This window comes from Lepidochelys olivacea, assembly GCF_965140295.1.
Source record: "Lepidochelys olivacea isolate rLepOli2 genome assembly, chromosome: 7".
NCBI classification, from domain to species: domain Eukaryota; kingdom Metazoa; phylum Chordata; order Testudines; family Cheloniidae; genus Lepidochelys; species Lepidochelys olivacea.
The window spans coordinates 112,197,870-112,224,677 of NC_140417.1; the positions used below are offsets into that span (position 1 = coordinate 112,197,870).

The 26,808-nt window shown below is 41.8% G+C and overlaps 1 protein-coding gene across 3 annotated transcripts in view; it reads left to right on the plus strand.

Moving 5' to 3' along the window:
- Positions 1-19,911, plus strand: part of GFRA1 (GDNF family receptor alpha 1) — a 208,013-nt gene extending 188,102 nt beyond the window's left edge. For 2 of the 3 annotated variants that reach the window (XM_084635449.1, XM_084635448.1), the window contains 2 exons: positions 17,603-17,656; positions 18,989-19,910. In XM_084635449.1, the coding sequence (XP_084491575.1) occupies positions 17,603-17,656; positions 18,989-19,150 (216 nt within the window). In that variant the 3' untranslated portion in view covers positions 19,151-19,910. Of the gene's footprint in view, positions 1-17,602; positions 17,657-18,988 lie in introns of all 3 variants that reach the window. The other variant, XM_084635450.1, reaches the window with a different exon arrangement.
- The last annotated feature ends 6,897 nt before the right edge of the window (positions 19,912-26,808 follow it).

Consider the following 26,808-nt stretch of genomic DNA (forward strand, 5'->3'; position numbering starts at 1 on the left):
AGATTTGTTAGTCTCTAAGGTGCCAGGGGTACTCCTTTTCTTTTCATGGTGAGAATCTACAAAGCTTAAATAGCATTACACCAGGCTGTGAGGCACAGAATTCAGAATTATTGTATGCTGAATTAGATCCTTATTTTAGTATACTCTGCTTCTGACATGCACTTTGCTTGTTTTCCCCACTGAAAGTAATTTATATTGCAGCATACTATTGTATCACTGTACTAATAAGAAAATACTATTGACAAGTGTGATAGATGCAGCTAGCAGTTAGTGAGTGCAGAAGAGTTAAACTGATTGCATTTTTACACTCCGTGCATTTTTCTGTTTATTGTTTGTGTCCTGCTGTTAGGAAAATAGGTTGGTTGCATAGTAAATCTCTAATCAACACTAGAAAAGAACAAAAAGAACATGTAATGTCATTTGTTATGAATATTTCAGGAGTGGGGTCAGCCAGAGGATGTTTGAGGAGATTTCTTCTGCTCTTTTTTTTTTTAAAACCTTGTTAATATGCTTATCACTAGCCAAGAATTTGAAAGGATGGCAAAGCCACGCCCATTAAAATGACCTGAAAACAAGCATGAAATATATGTATCTGTCTTAGTTATAGCTACATTGCTTATCACCATAGTATCTAAGAAATGTGGCCGGTAAAGTACATATTCCCTCACGAAACCTGAAGACCAGACTATCAGAGAGGTACTGGTTTGCCGAATCAGCTGCTCATTCTGTGCCTCTGACTTTTCAGGCTGAGTACTCCATTGCTCCCTTCTTTTCCCAAATTAAAACTCACTTTGATTTGGAACAGTCCACCAGTGGATCTCTAGCGCACATTGAATACCCTATATGAACACTACATTGTATGTGAAACAAAATCACTGCACTGCAAGCCATAAAATAGGTGGCCTCCCAAGCTCAGACCCATGGGGTTGGGGGGGCTTGGGGAGCCCAAGCCACACCATCCACACTATTGTTTTCAGTGTGCTAACTCAAGCTGAGCTAGCGCAAGTCTGTCTGCCAGGCTGGGAGGCTTGCTCCCAGCTGTAATGTAGACATAGGCTACGTAGCAATGCCGCGTGCCTTTCAGGGAAACAGCTAGCTGCTCTGCTAGCTCTGGTTCTCCTTCCCCTCCAGGAAGAGCATCTATCAGCTCTCTGCTGGGCATGAGGTACTAGTTCTTTTCTGAAATGGCCTGAGAAGCTTTCCGTACCAACCAGATGTCTCAGGACATTGGCTTGGGCACAGTGCCTTAGAGGAAGCAGGGGAGTGGTTTAAAACCCTGAGACTGCCCAAGCTAAACTAAGACTCCTGATAGATGTGCGGCATAATGAAAATTTCATGAGACAGAGTTCACGGGTGTTCAAATTCTTAAATATGAATCTTTGCTTTTCTACCATAGTAACTAGGTTCTTTACAGAATTAAGGGGCACATTTTACAAAATATAAAAGGGTAACTCAGCACAAGACTGATGACAAAGACAAAACTGAGGCAGCTTCTTAAGACTGGCCAGCATTTCTGAGTCCAACCAAACAGGAGTTTCTTACAAAGCCACAGTTATCAGTCAACCCATCTCAAACCTTCTTAATCGTTCCTTGTGGGATGGGCTTTAAGAACTGTAGTTAAAGTTACTGCTTGTTTTTATAGTAACAAAAGGAAAAGGTGTACAGTAATTTGGAGGGGTTTTAGATCAGTGAGTCAATTACTTGTAACTATTCATTCTACAGTCCGCAACAGATTACAGCTGAATGCATGAATCGTTAGCAGATTTGATTTTAGCCGGTAACACAGATCCCAGACCTCTTTTCTTGAGAATTTTTTTTAAACTTCATTTCCATTGATTTTTTTACGAGCCGAATCCTGCTCTCATTTCAGTCAGTGAAAAAAATCTCATGAACATTCTTATGGCAGGCTCAGGCCTTATATGAAGCCTGAAAATAAGTCTAATTTTGAAATATGCAGGAGAACCTCAGAGTTACAAACCCCTCAGGAATGGAGGTTGTTTGTAACTCTGAAATGTTCATAACTCTGAACTAAATGTTCTTTCAAAAGTTTACAACTGAACATCGACTTAATACAGCTTTGAAACTTTACGATGCAGAAGAAAAATTCTGCTTTTAAACTATCTTGATTTAAATAAAACAAGCACAGAAACAATTTCCTACCTAGTCAAATCCATTTTTAAACTGTTCCCTTTATTTTTTGTTGTTAGTTTACATTTAACACAGCACTGTATTGTATTTGCTTTTGTCTCTGCTGCCTGACTGTGTATTTCCAATCCAAATGGGGTGTGTGGATGACTGATCAGTTTGTAACTCTGGTGTTTGTAGCTCCGAAGTTCTACTGTAGCCTTATTAGCAAAAACAACAAGGAGTCCTTGTGGCACCTTAGAGACTAACAAATTTATTTGGGCATAAGTTTTTGTGGGCTATAACCCACTTCATCAGATGTATGGAGTGAAAAATACAGTAGGCAGGTATAAATATACAGCACATGAAAAGATGGGAGTTGCCTTACCAAGTGAGGACTCAGTGCTAACGAGGACAATTCAATCAGGTTGGATGTGGCCCATTCCCAATAGCTGACAAGAAGGTGAGAGTATCAACAGAGGGAAAATTATTTTTTATAGTGACCCAGCCACTCCCAGTATCTATTCAGGCCTAATTTGATGGTGTCAAGTTTGCAAATTAATGTGTTTTATTTTATCTTTACTCTGACTGAAAGGCTGCTTTTAATACCTTAGGGACAAACCCTGTTACCGGTGTACCAGGCATGGAATTACACTGTCCTGAGGGGTTCTTTGAGACTTGGGCTTGGGATGGCATCTACAGTAGCCTATATAAGACACACCTGTATTCCCCCAAATCCTCCTGCATCTTAAGGTACAGAATTTCCCCTGCCAGAACTTCACTCTACAGCTTGCAAGGGATGCGAGCCTCTTTATCTTGTATAAGATTTGGGGCTATTTTATAGATAAACAGATAATGGGGCTCCACATCATTTTTCATTTTTGTGTGTGAGTGCGTGTGCATCAAGACCATCAGTAGTGTCTGAGTCCTGACTTGGCTCCCCAGGTGAAGCACTCCTTTCCTGTGAAGCACAGCACCATCCATTGTTTTGTGTTCTTTGCTCTTTGTGCCTAAGAGTCGGGCAGGAAGGATTTTCCCTTTAGGATGTAATTACTGATATAAGCTTCCCATAGTGCACTCTTCTGCCTACAGGTTCTTTCCCTACTTCCCCTCCCCCCCAAAATTACTTGTGATTTAGTGATACACTATTGTATTATAGTAGTGCAGCCTATGCCAGTATTTCCATTAGAACCCATTTTTTCAGGTTTATAATTCAGCAGTAAAAATCCACTCTTCCAATTTGAAACTTGGCAGATAATGTCTCAGCCTGGAAGCTAATTTTTTTCCTGCAAATCCCCCTCTCCCTGCTCCCCAAAAAAGAAGGTGTAGTGTTGTTTTATTTTGAATTACAGACACTATCCCTTACACTTTGAAGGGAGAAAAGGCCACTTTAAAATACTTTTTTAAAATCCAAAGGAAGAAGGAACTTCTGTTCTATTTGAAGCAGGTGAATAAATGTATTAATTGTTGTTAAAATGGTCCTCATTAAATATATAGATAACTGTTCCCAAATTAAAGCTAGTGAATGATGATCAAAATTATTGAAAAGCTTTTGTTGATTTTGGATTCTACCTGATAATTGTTGATTTCACCTAAAAACAGTTGTTTTCTAAAATGCAGTTATACTTTCTGTGCTGCACTGGTTATGTTGCTTTTCAAGATGAATGTAATGGAAGAGGAACACGACCTTGTTCTCTCTTTTCATTTTGAGAGCTATATTAAGTCTTAAGAAAAGATAAAATGTAATCCTTGGTATACAGCAGCAGCTAATTAGAAATAGTAATGTCCTAAATGGTACAGTATTCTGTAACCCAAGCCAGGCATAGCTACTAGGAAACACACATGGGCAGTAGACAGAAGCTTGTATAAGGACTTGGATATCTAGCACATAGCAAGGAGGTAGGAAATATCAACGAAGGCCTTCCACAATTTATACTGTAAAACCCAAAGATATCATCCTTTGTTCTTTGGATCTCCACTTTCCCATTTGACTCAGTGGAAGGATGTGCTGAAAAAGAAATGCAAGATTAGGCTTTACTTTGGTTTCTCCTTGCTTGTCATGTTTCCCCTTGCGGCAAGCCAAAGAGGAGTGAAATCAGAATTGCTGTCACCAGAGAAAGTAATTTCTAATCTGGTCAAGTAGTACTCAAAATTCACTGCCAGAGTTTTATTTTTTCATCTAGAGGCTAGACTCACAAAAGGACTTAGGTGCCTACCTGCCACTTTCGGTGCCTGAATCCCAGAATCGGGCCCCACTGGGATTCACAAAAACCTCAGCTGCTGCTGCTGAACCCTGTAGGTGCCAAAACTTGCTCTGCACTGAAATTTTTGAGGTAAAAGTTCAGTAGGTGCCTGTGTTTCTGCCTCCGCACATATGCACTGCAACCCCACACCTAAGCCCCAGAACAATGCATGGACAGGGGATCTTCTCCATAACGCCCCTGTGGGACCCGACCCAGTAACCATGCTCAGAACTCACCTACTGAATTGGGCCCCTACAGACAAGTTAACAGAAAATGAGAAGGAGGATGATGTCCCTAATAACTTTTAGCCTGGTGGTTAGGATACACACCTGAGACGTTGGAGACCTCTGATTCCAGTCCCCTCTCTGCCTGACGGGGAAACAGGATTTGAACAGGGATCTGCCACCTCACGGGTGAGTGCCCTAACTACTGGGCCATAGGATATTCTGATGAGGGGCCCCCTCAGGTTCTCCTGTTGAAGCTCTTCCAGTGTAGATAAATTGAGGAGGGGAAAGGAGAGAGAGAGAGAATGACTATATCATTTGGTGATTGGAGCACTCACTTGTGAGGTGGGGCACCTGGATTCAGTCCCCCTGATCGTCTGACTTCAGGTTGATTTATAGTTACATTCCTTAAAGGAAATAAATGTTGTTCTGTTTGCATAATCTGGGAACTTTCCAGAACAGGCTTTGTGGCTGTAGCACAACACAGAAATTAATATATTTTTATTTTAAAATATTTTTATTGGTCATCTTAACATCTAGGTACAATTCTATTAGCAGAAGTAAAACACTTCAAAATATAGTATATTTTTTCCTAACTGTTAAGAATACACTGGTCAAAGTCCATATTTTCTAGTTAAGATGTACTAGTGTTAGTTAATATTAACAAAAAGCATGATCATACTCCATTTTTCTCTACTAGGATCATATGTGTCTTTTACATAGACCCTTGATTACTGACTTAATTTATATGTAAAAAGAAAAGGAGGACTTGTGGCACCTTAGAGACTAACCAATTTATTTGAGCATAAGCTTTCGAGAGCTACAGCTCACTTCATCGGATGCATACTGTGGAAAATACAGAAGATGTTCTTATACATACAAACCATGAAAAAATGGGTGTTTATCACTACAAAAGGTTTTCTCTCCCCCCACCCCACTCTCCTGCTGGTAATAGCTTATCTAAAGTGATCACTCTCCTTACAATGTGTATGACAATTGAGATGGGCCATTTCCAGCACAAATCCAGGTTTTCTCCCCCGCCCACCCCTTTTCCACACACACAAACCCACTCTCCTGTTGGTAATAGCTTATTTAAAGTGATCATTCTCCTTACAATGTGTATGATAGTCAAGGTGGGCCATTTCCAGCACAAATCCAGGTTCCCCCCCCCTCCCGCCCCTTTTCCATACACACAAACCCACTCTCCTGTCGGTAATAGCTTATTTAAAGTGATCATTCTCCTTACAATGTGTATGATAGTCAAGGTGGGCCATTTCCAGCACAAATCCAGGGTTTAACAAGAACGTCTGAGGAACGGGGGGCAGGGGAGAGGTGTAGGAAAAAACAAGGGGAAATAGGTTACCTTGCATAATGACTTAGCCACTCCTAGTCTCTATTCAAGCCTAATTTAACCGTATCCAATTTGCAAATGAATTCCAATTCGGCAGTCTCTTGCTGGAGTCTGGATTTGAAGTTTTTCTGTTGTAATATCGCAACGTTCATGTCTGTAATCGCGTGACCAGAGAGATTGAAGTGTTCTCCGAGTGGTTTGTGAATGTTATAATTCTTGACATCTGATTTGTGTCCATTTATTCTTTTACGTAGAGACTGTCCAGTTTGACCAATGTACATGGCAGAGGGACATTGCTGGCACATGATGGCATATATCACATTGGTATATGTGCAGGTGAACGAGCCTCTGATAGTGTGGCTGATGTTATTAGGCCCTGTGATGGTGTCCCCTGAATACATATGTGGGCACAGTTGGCAACGGGCTTTGTTGCAAGGATAGGTTCCTGGGTTAGTGGTTCTGTTGTGTGGTATGTGGTTGCTGGTGAGTATTCGCTTCAGGTTGGGGGGCTGTCTGTAGGCAAGGACTGGCCTGTCTCCCAAGATTTGTGAGAGTGTTGGGTCATCCTTCAGGATAGGTTGTAGATCCTTAATAATGCGTTGGAGGGGTTTTAGTTGGGGGCTGAAGGTGACGGCTAGTGGCGTTCTGTTATTTCCTTTGTTAGGCCTGTCCTGTAGTAGGTGACTTCTGGGAACTCTTCTGGCTCTATGAGCTGTAGCTCACGAAAGCTTATGCTCAAATAAATTGGTTAGTCTCTAAGGTGCCACAAGTACACCTTTTCTTTTTGCGAATACAGACTAACACGGCTGTTACTCTGAAACCTGTCATTATGCAAGGCACTGCATTTAGCCGTATGGAGTGGAAATCTATCAACTGCATGAAAAAACTTGTACAGATACAGACAGACATCATCTTCCTTTCCAAATGCAAACAGATGGACATCGTACCAAAAGGACTGAAGGTAAAAAATCCATTACAATCTACATACCACACAGACTATGCTGACAGCTTGTGCCACACGCTCTCAAAGAAACTGCGGAACCACCTGATCAACATCCTACACAGCAAACAGGGAAAGATTAAGAATGAGCTCTCAAAAATGGATACTCTCATAAAAAAACAACCTTCCACACAAACTTCCTCGTGGCTGGACTTTGCGAAAACTAGACAAGCCATTTACAACACACACTTTGCTTCTCTACAAAAGAAAAAGGACACTAAACTTTCTAAACTACTACATGCCACAAGGGGCCACAGCAATGGTTCCCTCAACCCACCCAGCAATATTGTTAACCTATCCAACTATACTCTTAGCCCAGCAGAAGCAGCTGTCCTATCTTGGGGCCTCTCCTTCTGCCCCTCCACCCCCACGAACATGATACAGTTCTGTGGTGACCTAGAATCCTATTTTCGACGTCTCTGGCTCAAGGAATATTTCCAACACACTTCTGAACAACATACTAATCCACAGAGACCTTCCTACCAACACTACAAAAAGAAGGATTCTAGATGGTCTCCTCCTGAAAGTCGAGACAGCACACTGGACTTCTACATAGAGTGCTTCCACCGACATGCACGGGCTGAAATTGTGGAAAAGCAGCATCACTTGCCCCACAACCTCAGCTGTGCAGAACACAATGCCATCCACAGCCTCAGAAACAACTCTGACATCATAATCTAAAAGGCTGACAAAGGAGGTGCTGTCGTCATCATGAATAGGTCGGAATATGAACAAGAGGCTGCTCGGCAGCTCTCCAACACCACTTTCTACAAGCCATTACCCTCTGATCCCACTGAGAGTTACCAAAAGAAACTACAGCATTTGCTCAAGAAACTCCCTGAAAAAGCACAAGATCAAATCCGCACAGACACACCCCTGGAACCTCGACCTGGGATATTCTATCTACTACCCAAGATCCATAAATCTGGAAATCCTGGGCGCCCCATCATCTCAGGCATTGGCACCCTGACAGCAGGATTGTCTGGCTATGTAGATTCCCTCCTCAGGCCCTACGATACCAGCACTCCCAGCTACCTTCGAGACACCACTGACTTCCTGAGGAAACTACAATCCATCGGTGATCTTCCTGAAAACACCATCCTGGCCACTATGGATGTAAAAGCCCTCTACACCAACATTCCACACAAAGATGGACTACAAGCCATCAAGAACACTATCCCCAATAATGTCACAGCTAACCTGGTGGCTGAACTTTGTGACTTTGTCCTTACCCATAACTATTTTACATTTGCGGACAATTTATACCTTCAAATCAGCAGTACTGCTATGGGTACCCGCATGGTCCCACAGTATGCCAACATTTTTTTATGGCTGACTTAGAACAACGCTTCTTCAGCTCTCGTCCCCTAACGCCCCTACTCTACTTGTGCTATATTGATGACATCTTCATCATCTGGACCCATGGAAAAGAAGCCCTTGAGGAATTCCACCATGATTTCAACAATTTCCATCCCACCATCAACCTCAGCCTGGTCCAGTCCACACAAGAGATCCACTTCCTGGACACTACAGTGCTAATAAACGATGCTCACATAAACACCACCCTATACCGGAAACCTACTGACCGCTATTCCTACCTACATGCCTCCAGCTTTCACCCTGACCACCCCCACTCTCAACTCTAGGGTACAGATGTGGGGACCTGCATGAAAAACCTCCTAAGCTTATCTTTACCAGCTTAGGTCAAAACTTCCCCAAGGTACAAAATATTCCACCCTTTCTCCTTGGACTGGCCGCTACCACCACCAAACTAATACTGGTTACTGGGGAAGAGCTGTTTGGACACGTCTTTCCCCCCAAAATACTTCCCAAAACCTTGCACCCCACTTCCTGGACAAGGTTTGGTAAAAAGCCTCACCAATTTGCTTAGGTGACTACAGACCCAGACCCTTGGATCTTAAGAACAATGAACAATCCTCCCAACACTTGCACCCCCCCCTTTCCTGGGAAATGTTGGATAAAAAGCCTCACCAATTTGCATAGGTGACCACAGACCCAAACCCTTGGATCTGAGAACAATGAAAAAGCATTCAGTTTTCTTACAAGAAGACTTTTAATAAAAATAGAAGTAAATAGAAATAAAGAAATCCCCCCTGTAAAATCAGGATGGTAGATACCTTACAGGGTAATTAGATTCAAAACATAGAGAACCCCTCTAGGCAAAACCTTAAGTTACAAAAAAGATACACAGACAGAAATAGTTATTCTATTCAGCACAGTTCTTTTCTCAGCCATTTAAAGAAATCATAATCTAACACCTACCTAGCTAGATTACTTACTTAAAGTTCTAAGACTCCATTCCTGGTCTATCCCCGGCCAAGACAGAATGTAGACAGACACACAGACCCTTTGTTTTTCTCCCTCCTCCCAGCTTTTGAAAGTATCTTGTCTCCTCATTGGTCATTTTGGTCAGGTGCCAGCGAGGTTACCTTTAGCTTCTTAACCCTTTACAGGTGAGAAGAGCTTTCCCCTGGCCAGGAGGGATTTCAAAGGGGTTTACCCTTCCCTTTATATTTATGACACGCCCCCCCCAAATCTCAGCTAGGGTGAAACATTGGCTGGGATTTCTTCCTGGAGCTCTAGGAAAAACAGAGTTAATAAGACACATGCATCTCTAAATATACTACCAAGTACATAAAGACTAACAATATTTTCTACATCTCAAGGACGATTTTAACCAGTTGATTCTGGGAAACTTTCACGGGAGAGTGCATCAGCCACTTTGTTAGAAGCTCCTGAGATGTGTTGGATGTTGAAATCAAAAACTTGGAGAGCTAAACTCCACCGAAGAAGTTTTTTGTTAGTTTTTTTGACGGAGTGAAGCCACTTCAGTGCAGCATGGTCGGTTTGCAGGTGGAAACGCCGTCCCCAAACATATGGGCGTAGCTTTTCCAGAGCGTAGACAATGGCGTAACATTCTTTTTCAGTGACTGTCCAGTTGTTTTCCCTCTCAGACAGTTTTTTGCTGAGAAACACTACAGGGTGAAATTCTTGATCAGGTCCTTTCTGCATTAAAACTGCTCCCACACCACGCTCGGACGCATCTGTGGTTACTAGGAACGGTTTGTCAAAGTCTGGGGCCCTTAGTACAGGGTCAGACATGAGTGTCGCTTTAAGCTTGTTAAAGGCCTTCTGACACTTTTCGGTCCACTGAACAGCACTTGGCTGTTTCTTTTTGGTTAGGTCTGTCAGTGGGGCGGCGATTTGGCTGTAGTGCGGTACAAATCGTCTGTAATAACCGGCCAAGCCTAAAAAGGATTGAACTGTTTCTTTGACTTTGGGACAGGCCACTTTTGGATAGCATCCACTTTGGCCTGTAGGGGGCTGATAGTTCCTTGACCCACCTGGTGTCCAAGGTAAGTCACTCTGTTTAGGCCTATTTAACACTTCTTAGCCTTAACGGTTAGTCCTGCCTCCCTTATGTGCTCAAGGACCTTTTGTAGATGTTCCAGGTCGTCTGCCCAGGAATCCGAAAATATGGCCACATCGTCAAGGTAGGCGACTGCATATTCTCCTAATCCTGCTAGGAGACCATCTACAAGTCTTTGGAAAGTGGCGGGTGCATTTCGCAGCCCGAAAGGGAGTACATTAAATTCATACAGCCCGAGATGTGTGGTGAAGGCTGACCTTTCCTTGGCAGATTCATCTAGCGGTACCTGCCAGTACCCCTTGGTTAAGTCCAAGGTAGAGATGAATTGGGCCCATCCCAGTTTCTCAAATAGTTCATCTGTGCGTGGCATTGGATAGTTGTCTGGGCGAGTTACAGCATTTAGCTTACGGTAGTCCACACAAAAACGTATTTCCCCATCTGGTTTGGGAACTAGAACCACTGGAGATGCCCATGCACTTTCAGAGGGGCGGATTACACCCATCTGTAACATATCCTGGATCTCCCGTTCTATAGCAGTTTTAGCTTGAGGAGACACCCGGTAAGGTTGGACCCTAATTGGGTGAGCATTACCTGTGTCAATGGAGTGGTATGCCCGTTCAGTCAGTCCTGGGGTGGCTGAGAACGTTAACACGTAGCTAGTGCACAGCTCCTGGATCTGCTGTCGCTGCATATGCCCAAGGGTCATGGAGAGGTTCACCTCTTCCACACCACCAGCACATTTCCCTTCGTAGTAGACACCTTCAGGCCACTCAGCGTCGTCTCCTCCCTGGGCTGTAAACTGACAAACCTTTAATTCTCTGGAATAAAAGGGCTTTAGAGAATTAATATGGTACACCTTAGGCTTTCGGTTGGAGGTGGGGAATGCTATGAGATAATTAACAGCTCCCAGGCGCTCCTGGACCGTGAATGGCCCTTCCCACGATGCTTCCATTTTATGGGCCTGGAGCGCCTTTAAGACCATGACCTGGTCTCCTACTTTGAAGGAACGCTCTCTGGCATGTTTATCATACCAGGCTTTTTGCTCTTTTTGAGCATCCTGTAAGTTTTCTCTAGCAAGGGCTAAAGAGGTTCGGAGGGTGTTTTGTAGGTTGGTTACAAAGTCCAGAATGTTAGTTCCTGGAGAAGGTGTAAATCCCTCCCATTGCTGCTTCACCAACTGCAATGGCCCCTTAACCTCACGGCCATATACAAGTTCAAATGGGGAAAACCCTAAACTGGGGTGTGGTACAGCTCTGTAGGCAAAGAGCAACTGCTGCAACACTAGGTCCCAATCATTGGAGTGCTCATTTACGAATTTACGTATCATGGCCCCCAAAGTTCCATTAAACTTCTCCACCATGCCATTTGTTTGATGGTGGTAAGGAGTGGCAACCACGTGATTTACCCCATGAGGTTCCCAAAGGTTTTCCATAGTTCCTGCCAGGAAATTAGTCCCTGCATCTGTGAGGATGTCGGAGGGCCAACCTACCCTGGCAAAAATGTCTGCTAGTGCCTGGCACACACTTTTAGCCCTGGTGTTGCTTAGAGCTACTGCTTCCGGCCATCGGGTGGCAAAATCCATGAAAGTCAGTATGTACTGCTTTCCTCTGGGTGTCTTTTTCGGAAAAGGACCCAGAATATCCACAGCTACTCGCTGAAATGGAACTTCAATGATGGGGAGTGGCTGGAGAGGGGCTTTGACCTGGTCTTGGGGTTTTCCCACTCTTTGGCACACCTCACAAGACTGGACATAGGTAGAAACATCCTTGCCCATTCCGTCCCAGTGGAATGACCCCCCCAAACGGTCTTTGGTCCTGTTCACCCCAGCATGGCCACTAGGGTGATCATGGGCTAAGCTCAAGAGCTTGGCCCGGTATTTAGTTGGAACTACCAACTGTCTCTGAGGATGCCAGTCTTCCTGGTGTCCACCAGAAAGAGTTTCCTTGTATAAAAGTCCTCTTTCTACAACAAACCTGGATTGATTAGAAGAGCTGAGAGGCGGTGGGTTGCTCCGTGCCGCCGTCCAAGCTCTCTGGAGGCTTTCATCTGCTTCCTGTTCGGTCTGGAACTGTTCCCTTGATGTTGGAGACATCAGTTCCTCATTGGATTGTGGACCTAGGCTTGGTCCCTCTGGAAGTGATATAGGGGATGGAGCTGTTTCTGTTGACTGTGAACTGCTCTCTGCTGGTGCACTATGTTGGGATTCAGGCTCCGGCTGAGCCTCTTGTGTAGGGTTATCGGCTGCTGCAAGTTCAGGTTCGGTGGGGCCCTCTGGTGTTGAGGTTGCAAGTACTGGATTCAGTGCTGACACTGGGTCTGGTGTTGGTTGTTCGGCTGGTTCCGGTTCTGGGACTGGTTCCGTCTGGGTCTCTGGGACGGGATCCACTACTGCTGTTGCATTAGCCTGGGGTCTGGGTCCATCACCTTTGACCGGGTCCTGATAGAAGTTTCTGGAACAGAGCTAGGCCTCACGGCTTGTTTAGCCTGGCTGCGGGTGACCATTCCCACCCTCTTGGCCTGCTTCACATGACTGGCCAAGTCTTCCCCCAACAGCATGGGGATGGGATAATCATCATAGACTGCAAAAGTCCACGTTCCTGACCAGCCCTTGTACTGGACAGGCAACTGGGCTGTAGGCAAATTGAAAGAGTTGGACTTGAAGGGTTGAATCGTCACTTGGATCTCTGGGTTGATTAAATTGGGGTCCACTAAGAAAGCATGGATAGCTGACACTTGTGCTCCGGTGTCCCTCCACACGGTGACCTTCTTCCTGCCCACACTCACAGTTTCCCTCCACTCCAAGGGTATCTGGGAGGTATCTGGGCCTGCGGACCTCTGGTGTGATTCCGGTGCAATGAACTGTAATCTGTTGGGGTTCTTGGGGCAGTTGGCCTTTACATGCCCCAGCTCATTACATTTAAAACATCGTCCAGCTGACGGGTCACGGGGCGAGGTGGGTTGCTAGAAAATGGGGTGGTGGGACGATAAGGGGTCTGGAGGTTTCTTTGGGAGGTAGGTGGGGCCTTGGGCGGCCCCCGGTAATAGGGTGTGGTCTGGGGTTGTCCCTTCTGGTCTCCGCTCCAACTGCGACCAGTTTTCTTCTTCTTTGCCACCTCCACCCATCTGGCTCCAATCTCTCCTGCCTCGATTACAGTTTTGGGCTTCCCGTCTAGGATGTATCTTTCTATTTCCTCAGGAACACCCTCTAAGAATTGTTCCATTTGCATTAGGAAGGGCAAATTTTCTGGAGATTCAACACTTGCTCCTGATATCCAGGCATCCCAATGTTTCACAATGTGGTAGGCATGTTGGGTAAATGACACGTCTGGTTTCCACCTTAGGGCTCTGAACCTCCGACGAGACTGCTCGGGTGTTATCCCCATTCTGACTCTCGCCTTGGATTTAAACAGTTCATACTTGTTCATGTGTTCTTTAGGCATTTCAGCTGCCACCTCAGCTAAGGGTCCACTGAGCTGCGGCCTCAACTCTATCACGTATTGGTCAGTAGAGATGTTGTACCCAAGGCAGGCCTTTCAAAGTTTTCTAGGAAGGCCTCAGTATCATCGCCTGCCTTGTAGGTGGGGAACTTTCTGGGATGGGAAGTGGTACTTGGAGAAGGATTACTAGGGTTTGTTGGGATATTCTGCTGAGCCTTTATCTTCTCCACCTCCTCCACATGCTTCCTCTCTTTTTCCTTCTCCTCCAGTTCTTTGGCCCTTGCTTCCATAGCTCTCCTGTGAGCAGCCGCTTGGTGTTGTTCTGCCTCCCTTTCTTGTTCCTTCTTCAGCTGCATGAGTTCCATCTGTCTTTCATGTTCCCTTTGTTTTTCCGCAGCTTGAAATCTGGCTAATTCCAGCTTGTGTCGAGCCGTGGATTTTGTCATTCTAACCTCTCTGTTTTAACTAACTTTACACTCAAGGTTTAGAAATAAACAAAACTTGGCTGTAAAATTTGGCTGTGCTGGAATAGAATACCTATTCTCTGATATTGATTGTCAGCCTCCAGAAAAAGACAATTCCCTTATCTCTGCTCTGGGCCCAAATCAAAGCAAAAAACCTCCAACTACTTGGAAAACTGCTCACCAGCAGCCCAACGGAAAAAAAAAATTCCTTTTCAAACCTGTGCTCCTTGTAAAACAAAAAAATCAAAATCCTAAAAATAAACAACCCTGCCACTTTTGTCTCCAGGCAAATGGGTAGAACACCCCCCTCCCTATTTACTTGTAGGGAAAAAAAAAACTCTGGGTTGGAAGACTGTGAATTTCCCTGCAGGAGTTAAGTACCCTGCCTCCAGGCAAAGAAAACCTGCAATTCACAAAGCTAATCCCCTTTTGTCTCAGCTCTGGCTCCAAAGCAGAGAGAAAACAAGCTGCTTTTCCAGCAGCTCCAAAGGAAAAAAAAATTCCTTTTTAAAATCTGTATTTCTAGTTCAAAAAATCTCAACTGGATATCAAATTGATTTCAGGTTAATCCCACCACTATGCCACCATGTCAAGGTTCCTCCCCCACTCTGAACTCTAGGGTACAGATGTGGGGACCTGCATGAAAAACCTCCTAAGCTTATCTTTACCAGCTTAGGTCAAAACTTCCCCAAGGTACAAAATATTCCACCCTTTGTTCTTGGACTGGCCGCTACCACCACCAAACTAATACTGGTTACTGGGGAAGAGCTGTTTGGATGCATCTTTCCCCCCAAAATACTTCCCAAAACCTTGCACCCCACTTCCTGGACAAGGTTTGGTAAAAAGCCTCACCAATTTGCCTAGGTGACTACAGACCCAGACCCTTGGATCTTAAGAACAATGAACAATCCTCCCAATACTTGCACCCCCCCTTTCCTGGGAAATGTTGGATAAAAAGCCTCACCAATTTGCATAGGTGACCACAGACCCAAACCCTTGGATCTGAGAACAATGAAAAAGCATTCAGTTTTCTCACAAGAAGACTTTTAATAAAAATAGAAGTAAATAGAAATAAAGAAATCCCCCCCTGTAAAATCAGGATGGTAGATACCTTACAGGGTAATTAGATTCAAAACATAGAGAACCCCTCTAGGCAAAACCTTAAGTTACAAAAAAGATACACAGACAGAAATAGTTATTCTATTCAGCACAGTTCTTTTCTCAGCCATTTAAAGAAATCATAATCTAACACATACCTAGCTAGATTACTTACTAAAAGTTCTAAGACTCCATTCCTGGTCTATCCCCGGCCAAGACAGAATGTAGACAGACACACAGACCCTTTGTTTTTCTCCCTCCTCCCAGCTTTTGAAAGTATCTTGTCTCCTCATTGGTCATTTTGGTCAGGTGCCAGTGAGGTTACCTTTAGCTTCTTAACCCTTTACAGGTGAGAGGAGCTTTCCCCTGGCCAGGAGGGATTTCAAAGGAGTTTACCCTTCCCTTTATATTTATGACACTACAGTGCTAATAAACGATGCTCACGTAAACACCACCCTATACCGGAAACCTACTGACCGCTATTCCTACCTACATGCCTCCAGCTTTCACCCTGACCACACCACACGATCCATCATCTACAGCCAAGCTCTGCAATACAACCGCATTTGCTCCAACCCCTCAGACAGAGACAAACACCTACAAGATCTCTATCAAGCATCCTTACAACTACAATACCCACCTGCGGAAGTGAAGAAACAGATTGATAGAGCCCGAAGAGTTCCCAGAAATCACCTACTACAGGACAGGCCTAACAAAGGAAATAACAGAACGCCACTAGCCGTCACCTTCAGCCCCCAACTAAAACCCCTCCAACGCATTATTAAGGATCTACAACCTATCCTGAAGGATGACCCAACATTCTCACAAATCTTGGGAGACAGGCCAGTCCTTGCCTACAGACAGCCCCCCAACCTGAAGCAAAAACTCACCAGCAACCACATACCACACAACAGAACCACTAACCCAGGAACCTATCCTTGCAACAAAGCCCGTTGCCAACTGTGCCCACATATCTATTCAGGGGACACCATCACAGGGCCTAATAACATCAGCCACACTATCAGAGGCTCATTCACCTGCACATCTACCAATGTGATATATGCCATCATGTGCCAGCAAGGCCCCTCTGCCATGTACATTGGTCAAACTGGACAGTCTCTACGTAAAAGAATAAATGGACACAAATCAGATGTCAAGAATTATAACATTCACAAACCACTCGGAGAACACTTCAATCTCTCTGGTCACGCGATTACAGACATGAACGTTGCAATATTACAACAGAAAAACTTCAAATCCAGACTCCAGAGAGAGACTGTTGAATTGGAATTCATTTGCAAATTGGATACAGTTAAATTAGGCTTGAATAGAGACTAGGAGTGGCTAAGTCATTATGCAAGGTAACCTATTTCCCCTTGTTTTTTCCTACACCCCTCCCCTGCCCCCCATTCCTCAGACGTTCTTGTTAAACCCTGGATTTGTGCTGGAAATGGCCCACCTTGACTATCATACACATTGTAAAGAGAGTGATCACTTTAGATAAGCTATTACCAGCAGGAGAGTGGGGTGGGGGGAGAGAAAACCTTTTGTAGTGGTAAACACCCATTTTTTCATGGTTTGTATGTATAAGAACATCTTCTGTATTTTCCACAGTATGCATCTGATGAAGTGAGCTGTAGCTCACGAAAGCTTATGCTCAAATAAATTGGTTAGTCTCTAAGGTGCCACAAGTACTCCTTTTCTTTTTGCGAATACAGACTAACACAGCTGTTACTCTGAAACCAGTTTATATGTGGGCATTTCTGTGGCCCTCATCACAGTATTAGCTGAGTGCCTTATGCCCTTATTCTTACTGGCTTTTTCAAAATCTGTATTTTAAATTCACAGCGGGGATTAAAACTGCAAGGGCTTGTCTACGCGGAGATTTAATGCGCTGTAAACCAGGCTGTAAATCTGCAGTGCACTAGTTTGCCACGCACTCACTGGGCCTGTGGACCAGTCTACTGCACATTAAAAGTTCCTTTGTGTGTTTTGATGAACTACCATTTGAAATATAATGGCTAGCTATTGGGCTGTAGAGTCACACCCCGTCTTGCCAACCACTAAGGCTCTATGTAGACAAGCACTGAGATTATATTGTTACTTCAAGACTGTTGTTTTACTATTTGTTCTTCATTCCTACTCATTTATTATAGAGGCATGTTAACATGAAACAGAACAATCAAGAAAAGATTATTCAAACAGAAATATCCATATTACGTGTATAAATATAGATATATACTGTGTAACTTCTGCATTTGTCTATATAGGCACAGAAGCGGAAATCCAATGAATCTGTAGACACAGAACTCTGTCTTAATGAGGTAAGAATGTGGACCGTATCACAGTAGCACTTTATTTTTCATAATACAAATATCAATCTGAAATGTCATAATCCAGGACCCAATCCTGAACTCTTTCCTCAGACAAAAGTCCCATCAATATCATCATGGCTGGGTACCAAGTTATCATAATAAAGGGAGTTTTGCCTGAGTGAGGAGCTCAGGATTGGGTGCAAAGTGGCTGCTACCCTGGTACCATACAGTGGTGAGATAATTACATTTTAATTCCTACACAGTTGTTGGGATTCCCTCCGAGACCTCTTTCCACTTGGCTTCCCAAAAACTGATTTTGCAGGTCAAATAGTAATTAGTGTTGCACCTAGGAAGTGTAATTAGCTAGTAATCTGCAGGAACATGTAATCATATGGCATTTACCAAGTCCCAGAAATACAGCAGATTTCATTTTATGGCTGACAGAATACTGATTTAGGATAAATGAATTGACAGTTATATAATACATTAGGAGCTAGATTGACAGTCCCTGGAGACTTGGAACCTTTCCCTATGCTGTTCCACCAGCCTGCTTCAAACCTGACCAATAAGGACCATCCCTAGAGGTGGAAGATTGACTCTCATGGAAACTAAACTAATCTGTAACCTTTCTGCTGGCTCAGGGGTTAAAGAATATTCCTTGTGTACTGTCCCGTGTACCTGCACATAAACTGCCAATCTGCCCCTAATATTATCCTGTTATTTTACTGTGTATAATGTATAGCTGCATATTGTATGTAGCATTAGTACTTTTTGATCATGAAAACACATGGGCATATAACAATGCAGCAACTGGGAAAATAAACTAAATGGACATTGCTTCTGTTGCTAGGCCAACCCATAAACCTACTCTGATGGTGGTTCTTACCTATAGGAATCCAACAATACTTCATTTTCAAACAATGCTTGCTGTTGGCTTCACAAGACAAATTTCATAGCAAGTCCTGCATCTGCTTTTTAAAAATGAATTTCCAAGTTGAACACAGATCGCTTTAAAACAGTGCTTGATTTTAGAAGGTTAGATCTTCCAACTGGGTTCGCTCTCAAAGTGTGTCATTTTTATTTATTCTTTTTTTCCCTACCTGATTACTTTGATGGTGTCCCTTAAATGTGTTTTGATAGTTACAGTCAAATTGTATTTTAATACCACTGTCTTTTTGACATCCTGTTTTATCCTTCTCATATACTTAAATTCATAATGGTGAAATACATGAAATTGGAGGGGGAGAAACTGGCAGGATGAATTTTATTAAGTGCATCTAAATATATTACAGTATAATGAAAATGCTTAACAATGACCAAAGAAAGTGTTGTCTCTTGCAGAATGCTATTGGGAAGGACAACACAGTCAGAGTCTCCACAAGTCACATATCATCAGAGAATTCATCTGCTCTTCCTACAAGCTTCAGTCTAAGCACACTGCTCATATTGATGACAATTGCACTCTCAATCTCTTTGTTCTTAAGTTCATCAGAAACCTTGTAGCTGCATTACAAAAGGACACGTTAAAAAAAAAAATCTGTTCCTGTCCTCTGTTGTTTATCTGAAATTCCAGTTCTAGGAGCTGAGTTGAAGCACTCTGCTAAAACAGTTTCATTCAACTGGAATTTTTCTTTTTCTTTCTTTTTTTTTTTTTTAAGCTTCTTGTGATATTTAGGGGCTTTGTGAAATACTTGATGCAGTGCTACATTCCGAACCCAAAAGGCTTTTGGGCATGCAGTGTTATAAAGAGACAGTATGTAAATTTGCCTGTTAAGCAATCTGTTTGGATTTTTTATTATTATTTCAATTCTGGCCTTTACCTGAGAAGGAAGATGTCAGTTTTCTTAAGATCCTATTTATCTCATTTAACTATTTTGATTTTAAAATTAAATGAACATCAGACTAACGAGGATGCCAGGCTTTTGTCACATGGTGAATGTTCTCCCAGAGAGTGGACTTCATGAAATGTCTTCATTTGATAGATTGCTACTGATGTTTAACTTTTTCAGTGTATTAGCATTCTCCTCTTTAAATGTTTATGTAATGTAAGTGGTTCTGCATTCCCTGCTGAGAAGCCATTATAAGTCACATACAGGTGTAACGTACATCTTTTAGTTAAAATCTCATAAAAAACAGAGTGTAATAAACTTTTACCAGTACTTCTAAATTTTAATTACATTTAGCCTTAACAAGGGGTGAAAATTCCTTAAATTAACAAGAAGCAATCATTGTGAACACTTCATAATGCTAAATTTATTTACATTTACAAGGATATACATAATAGAAACAAATTTTGCTAAAGAGTTTCAATTGTACAATTGTTGGTCTTCTATACTTCTATTGTAATAATACAGTCTAGTTATTTTATTGTTGGTTTAATAAAAATGACATACAATTTATTTCATCTACTAAAACAGCATTATCTGCTTATATTTCCATAGTATAACAACTCTAAAAGTTAAGGGAGCTTTATGCCTTAGCTCTCCGATCACACCATTATAGACTGAAAATAGGACATAAAACAGAAATGTGAAATTTAAATTGTGTATCATTTCTTATACTGCTAAAATCAACACGTAAAGGCATTGCTGATCATTGCTTCAGTTATGGGCACAGTCATGCAAACCTCATCTATGTAAGTAGTTTTTACTCACATTAGTACTCCCACTCAAGCCCATGGGACTGCTGATATGAGTAAGGATTTGCAATATTGGACCCATACATGGTTTAATGGCAATATTTCCAGTGCACATGATTTAAACACTTTTGTTTCATTTGGTGACACCAACATCCTATGCTGAATCATGATGATTTTCTGTAGTATCTAGAAGGGATTTTTTAAAGCTTTAAATGTCATCAGATAGGCAGCATGTCTCCTAAGGGCTGTCTATATACCTGACTGTGGTGGCTTGGTGACTGTTACAAGCAGTTATGTTTAAATGATCAACTGTAATCTGTTTTTGTTTTTATTGAAAGTAGACGATCACTTTACTAGGTGTAGAGTTCATCACTCTGAATTTATAGTTTTACGCTGAAACCTACATGATCTATTCAGGTTTGGTTGAAATGTCCAGATCAGCTATTTGCAATAAAAATATAAACTAGAGATCATTGACTTCAGTGCTGCTAGCAATGTGAAAAATATACATCTCACTAACCAATTGTTAAACTATTGGCTGATCCATATTTGGGATTTTTCGTTTTACCAGGCTAATAAAAGCAGTGCAAAAAATTCTAAAAATCACTTTTGTAGTTTTGGTTATAGTCACATAACATACGATTCAAAGCATTCTCTGACAAACATCTAGAGTACTGCATTCCACTAAACATAGCAAAGTAGACAACATTACTCCTTAATTCTGCACTGATTAAAAAAACTTCACATTATTTTCAAAGGCATAGGAGCTGCTTTTGGAGAAGAAATATATAGTCTATCGTTACTACAAAATCCCCTGTGGTTGCTGTTGTTTTTCTTCTAAAAGCTAATCAAATTATTGAAAAATAGTTGCAACAAGAAAAAAAGATAACTAGATCCAAGATTTAAAAATAAATTATTTTATGTCAAAAAGAGTTGGAAGTATAATCTATTGACATGCTAATGCATACAGAATTATAATAGGAAAGTTTGACATTACCCAATTAAAAATATTTTCAAAACAAATCCATAAACATTAAAATGGTTAAACCCTTCTTTGATCAACAAAGGTTTCTTTTCAATATCATTTCTATTCAGCCCATTAAATGTTAAATAATATCTGGAGCTTTAACAATCTGCTAGCACAGTGCATACATTTTTTGAAGATTTTTATACATTTGTTTTTACTACAATATCTCTATGTTATCCTGATTATTATAGCTCTGAATCAGTGCGATTCAGAATAAAAGCAATTGATCACTTAACACTGTAAACAAGTCTCATTAGCATCTGATAACAAAAGGAATTGTTATTTGGCTTAACAAGAGTCATGTGTATAACACAGAAATAGACTACATTTTGAGAAGCTGGCCATGTCTACCACAAGCAAGAAATAGCACTCTGTTTTTTTCCTGGATAAATTTAAAGCACACTGGATTCTTAATTTAAAAATAAATTGCTTATTAAACAAGCCAGAGGAAAAAATTATGAGTCTGACACTTTAAAGAGGTTCTTACAGACATCACCATGCAAATATTGGTGGATTTTTAGCAGTTGGATATGGTGCTGACGATGTCAATTTAGCACGGTGACCTTGTCAACACAGTTATTTGCTACAGTACTAAAGTAAGCAAATCGTTTCATTTTTTCTTTCCCCTTACAGCTATCATAATTGCATGTACTGAGTGCTAGGCAAACACACACAGACTGGATTTCACACATTCATTCAGTGCATTTCTATTACCAGTATATCTACAGCAGTGCGAGCAGCCATCCAAATACAGGATGCACCTATTGATGACACCTAGGCTTTAATTTGGAAATGTAATCAACTCAGTTCTTTTTAAGTAAGCTATATGTTTAAATTAAATCATGAGTTAAAATAAAGATACACAAGCCATCCTTTTTCATTTAACGTAATGGAACAGGTAGTTTCATTAGAATGATTAGAAACACATCTCCACTTTTCATGTAAAATGTATCTGATCATTGTCTTTGTTTCTTTTTTTAAAAACAGCATGTTAAAGCGCTAATGCAGAATGTGTTGCTATATGGTCAGCATTTTGCACTATTTAACATATGTCTGCCTTTCTCAAGTTATTAATATACAAAAGATACAAGACTATGAGCTGCAGTAGATACTTGCAATTACTAGTAACAAAAACATAAAATATATGGAGGCAAATTTCACTCTGTCAAGTACAGAGGTCCTGCAGAAGGCCCTGTGCACCACTTTGGTCATATACTAAGAGTCTGATCTAAAAACTTGCTGCCAGGGCCCCTTACATCCCATTAAAGTCAGTGATTGCGGAGGGCACTCAGCACCTCGCAAGACTGTGTCCATGAGCCTTCCTTGGCGCATGGGCCCTCTTCCCTTGAGGAAGATTCACCTATATCGTGTCATTCAGAAGAGGCAGGTGATCTTAATAATTTGTAACATATTTTATAGGCTCTATCTGGATCATTTTTTCCAGTAATTTTTTATTCAGTGACATCCTGATAAGACCCATCCTTTTTGAAAATGAGTCCATTCATAACCTGAGGACTGTTGCCCTTTGAATCAGTGAACTAAGAATATGAAAAACCACCAGACCTGATAGGAAAATACTTTTACATTAGTTCATGGTCATTTTGCCTTTGCCCCTCCCTGTTTCTCCTTAGAAGTATTGCTATTTTTCCTCAAACTTGTGGTGTATCCTACTGCCCATAAAATTGTATGAGACATGACCAATATTATGGAGTGTAAACACCAGGAAGTAGATATGCCTTGAGTACATGCTAGGGGTAACAGTAGGCCAGGTCTAGAGATGGTTGAATTAAAAGTGACATATCCAGAGAGGAAAGGTAGATATAAACAGTAAGGAAGAAGAATGATGCTTAAAACACTTGCTGAGGGAAGTCAGTCACAGATCCGTCACATGATAGGCCTGTCTCATGCTGCCCGTTGGAATTCTTTATTGCTGACAGAGCAGAACACTAAAAGTAGGTGGATTGAGCCAGGAATTGTTATTCTGGGGAATAGCTCCTTTTAAAATGGGTAGCAAAAGCTGGGCAAGTGAGAGGCCCTAATCTGGCATGTATTATTTCTTTATTATAAACTATCTATGCCAAACAGTTCCACTTTATTTGCCTGTTCAAAAAATGCAACTATTTTGCTTTACTACATTGGTGGGAACTGACCCACTGAATGATACACATTTACTTACAAGAGCCCTGCATTAAAAACTGAAGCAGGGTTCCCTGTGATGTCTCCCAGATTCCAACGGCTTTATGCATACTCTCCATTTTGCATTGCATGAGCCCAAATAGAAGTGTGTTTGCTTCCAATGAAATTGGCAGGAAAATTAATCCAAAGATTTCTCATCTTTAAATATATGTTCTGTTTTGCCAGCTCACTTCCTTCGGTGATGTTTCACTTTATGGCCATTTCAGGCTCTCTTCAGTTCAGAACGTCATTCTCCCATGTTCGCCACATGACATTTTTTCTCTAAAGATTTGCCTCAGCATTTTCTCTGAGTATATCCTTTGCTTCTGTGAAATGTAAACTTGGTTGAGAGCAAGATGTTCCATGTCTCTGTTGAACCTCTTCATGCAAGAGCACTCAACTTTTTCTCTCCAGCTTTGTGGGAGAGACTCACCTCTACCAAAAGAGTCTGTGGTTTGTATAATCCTCTTGGCACTGTTTGTTTTGGGTAGAACATCTTAAAATAAAAAGCGGAATTTCTGTCCTCCAGGAAATTTTGAGATTTTAAAATTTGGATTCATCCTGAATTAGGGAAAAAGTCAAAATTTTGGAATTTTTTAGGAAGTGAAATAGCTTGTTTTGACCTTATAGAAAGATTTCATTTCAATAAAGTTGCTCTTTTGATAAAGTCAAAATGTTTCAATTTTGACTTTAATATTGTCTTCAAAACATTTTGACTTTTATAATTTAAATATAATATAAATGTCAAAATTAGAGTTATAATGAAATGTTTTGACCTTATCAAAATGAAACATTATGATAATTTCCAGCAGAAAATTTCAACAAAATCAATACATTCCCATGAAATGTTTCAATTTTGTAAAATCAGCCTTTTATGATGACAAACGTTACATCAGAAACATTTTAACCCGCTCTAGTTTTGAGGCTAAGGGTTGGAGGTTTTTTTAAGCACATTCTTCAGCTTAGTATAGTATCTGTCCATCACACAACTTAATTCTCTGTCTTTACTTGGCTATATTTTGTCTTTAGGGGAAGTTTTTTCTTCATAGATTATGTATAAAAAGTGGTGACCTTGGTAACCATCAGGCCAAATCCTGAAATCCTTCTGCAGTGTTTTTTTAATAGCTTGCCAAGGTAAAATGTCATTGATTAAAACCTTAGAAAGAACTTCCAAGGTTTGGCCGAGAGAGTTTGTAACTTACAGGAAAAAGAGCAGGGAGTCAACTAATTTCTCAGTGGCATTTATCAACATAGAGTGTGGTATCTAGTGTCATGTGATACCATTCAGCCGAGGTCTTAGCTCCTAATGGTATGTCTACACTTCAGTAAAGATCTGTGGCATAGCCACAGCTGGTCCATGTCAGTTGACTCAGGGCTCAGACTGCTAAAAATTGCAGTGTAGACGTTCGGGCTCAGGCTGGAGCCATGGCTCTGAAATCCCATGACAGGGGGAGTGGAGGGGAGAGTCTGAGAGCTTCAGCTACAGCCCGAGCCCAGACTTCTACACTGCTCCTTTTAGGGCCGCAACCCCCACTAACCCAAGTCAATTGCCTTGTGCTCTGACACTTAGTACTTCAGGGTTTTTTTTTATTGTAGTGTAGGTCTCTGTGCCCATTTGACCAGAGCAGCTGCAGCTTCTGCTGTTTTCCTTTGCCCAGGTATCAGTAGCTGAATTTTGTCATTGAGTGACTCATTGTTTATTACTGACTAGATAAAGCAGCCAAACCTGATACGCACTTGAGCACAGTTTTTGTCCAGTTTTCCCCTTTCGTTAAAACTCCAAAATACCTGAATTTTTCTGCACTGCCTTCTAATTCTCGTAGAAGGGAGAATTTGTAGAAATAGGGAGAAACTGGGTCATGTATTTAACTGTAAATGGATTTCTTCAAGTCACTCCCACCAAGGTGTCTCACTAATCCACCCTTCTCCCTATAGACCTCCATCCTGTGAAGTCCTGAGCATCTCCTGCAACGTGCTGAGCTCCTTCAATTCCTACACAAGTGAATGGGAGTTGAGGGGGCTGAGCACTTGATGGAATCAGGCCATATTTATCTTCAGGCCCTCTCCAAGCCGGTGGATTTAGGCATTGACATGGTAGATTAATGTAGGTAATTAGAGATGGTATCTTGGCATGACACGACTGTCCATGTTTGCTGGCTTGTGTTCAGTGGTTTTGAATGTGAGCACTAATAATACGCAGGTCTGTATGGCTCTATGATCAAACATGCTAGACAGCTGGAGAAGTCATTCAAAGACCTGCGGGTATAAGTACAATAAATAGCCAATTTTATTCTTGTCGTTCATCTCCTACTGTGTACATTAGTTGTGGTTGAATCCTTTGTTTACTCCTAATTTTCTCCTCTTTGTAGCGGGTGACGCCTGAGATTTTTTGGCTAATCTTTGAATGGTAAAGAGGGGCTTAAAAGGATTTAATAATGGGATACAGAGCCATTCACCTCTGCCACTGGTTTGAATCAGTTCAGTTCCTAGTGGACATCTGGCCACGTTACATAAACAGGCAGTTGTCAAAGGTCTCGCTTGAGAAGCTATACCCTGACTGGGCCGCGGAGCCTGAATTAACATGTCCCCCCTAGATGCAGGGCTAGTACAGTGACAGGCTAAGGGTGGGATAACTGGCATTGCCACTATCTGTGCTGTATGGTGCCTGTTCTGTGCCTTTACAAAAGACTTTGGCCTCCAGGGCTGCCAAGCCAGCCCTAAATTAACTTACAAACATGCTTGCATACTGTTTTTCCAGAAATTCAAACTGACAAATAAGCCCATACAAGCTTGCAGGCTCATTGGCACTCACCCATTATGCTCATGATACAGAGCAAGCTTATTAACCTGATGTTTAGTTTGCCCATCACGCTTGCCCTTCATTGTGAACCTTAAAAAATAAATCTACTGAGCCACAGGGAAATGTAGACTTCTTCAAGCACAGGAGCCATAAAGCAATTTTCAGAACAAAATCAAAGAGTTGGGCTTTTACCCGGGGTGTCTGAGTGAGCTAGAAGGAGTGAGGAGTCTCAAAGCCTTGGTGCAAGATCTCAGAAAGACACAAAAGTGTTGGCTGATGACCACAATGCTTAATTTAACTACAAATACTGCAAACTGTAAGGGGCCAAGAAAAAGATGTTAATACCCTGAAGCCTTAGGCTGGTAGAAAAAGAGACCCAAATCCTGCTTGTTTGACTCTTGTCTGTAGCCCCAGTGAGACCAGTGTGGGAATTACTCCCATGACAATGGCAAGCAGGAATTAGTGGCTGAGGAACCAACAGTTTCCAATAGCATGAAGAGAGGGGAAAGGGATTATTTTTT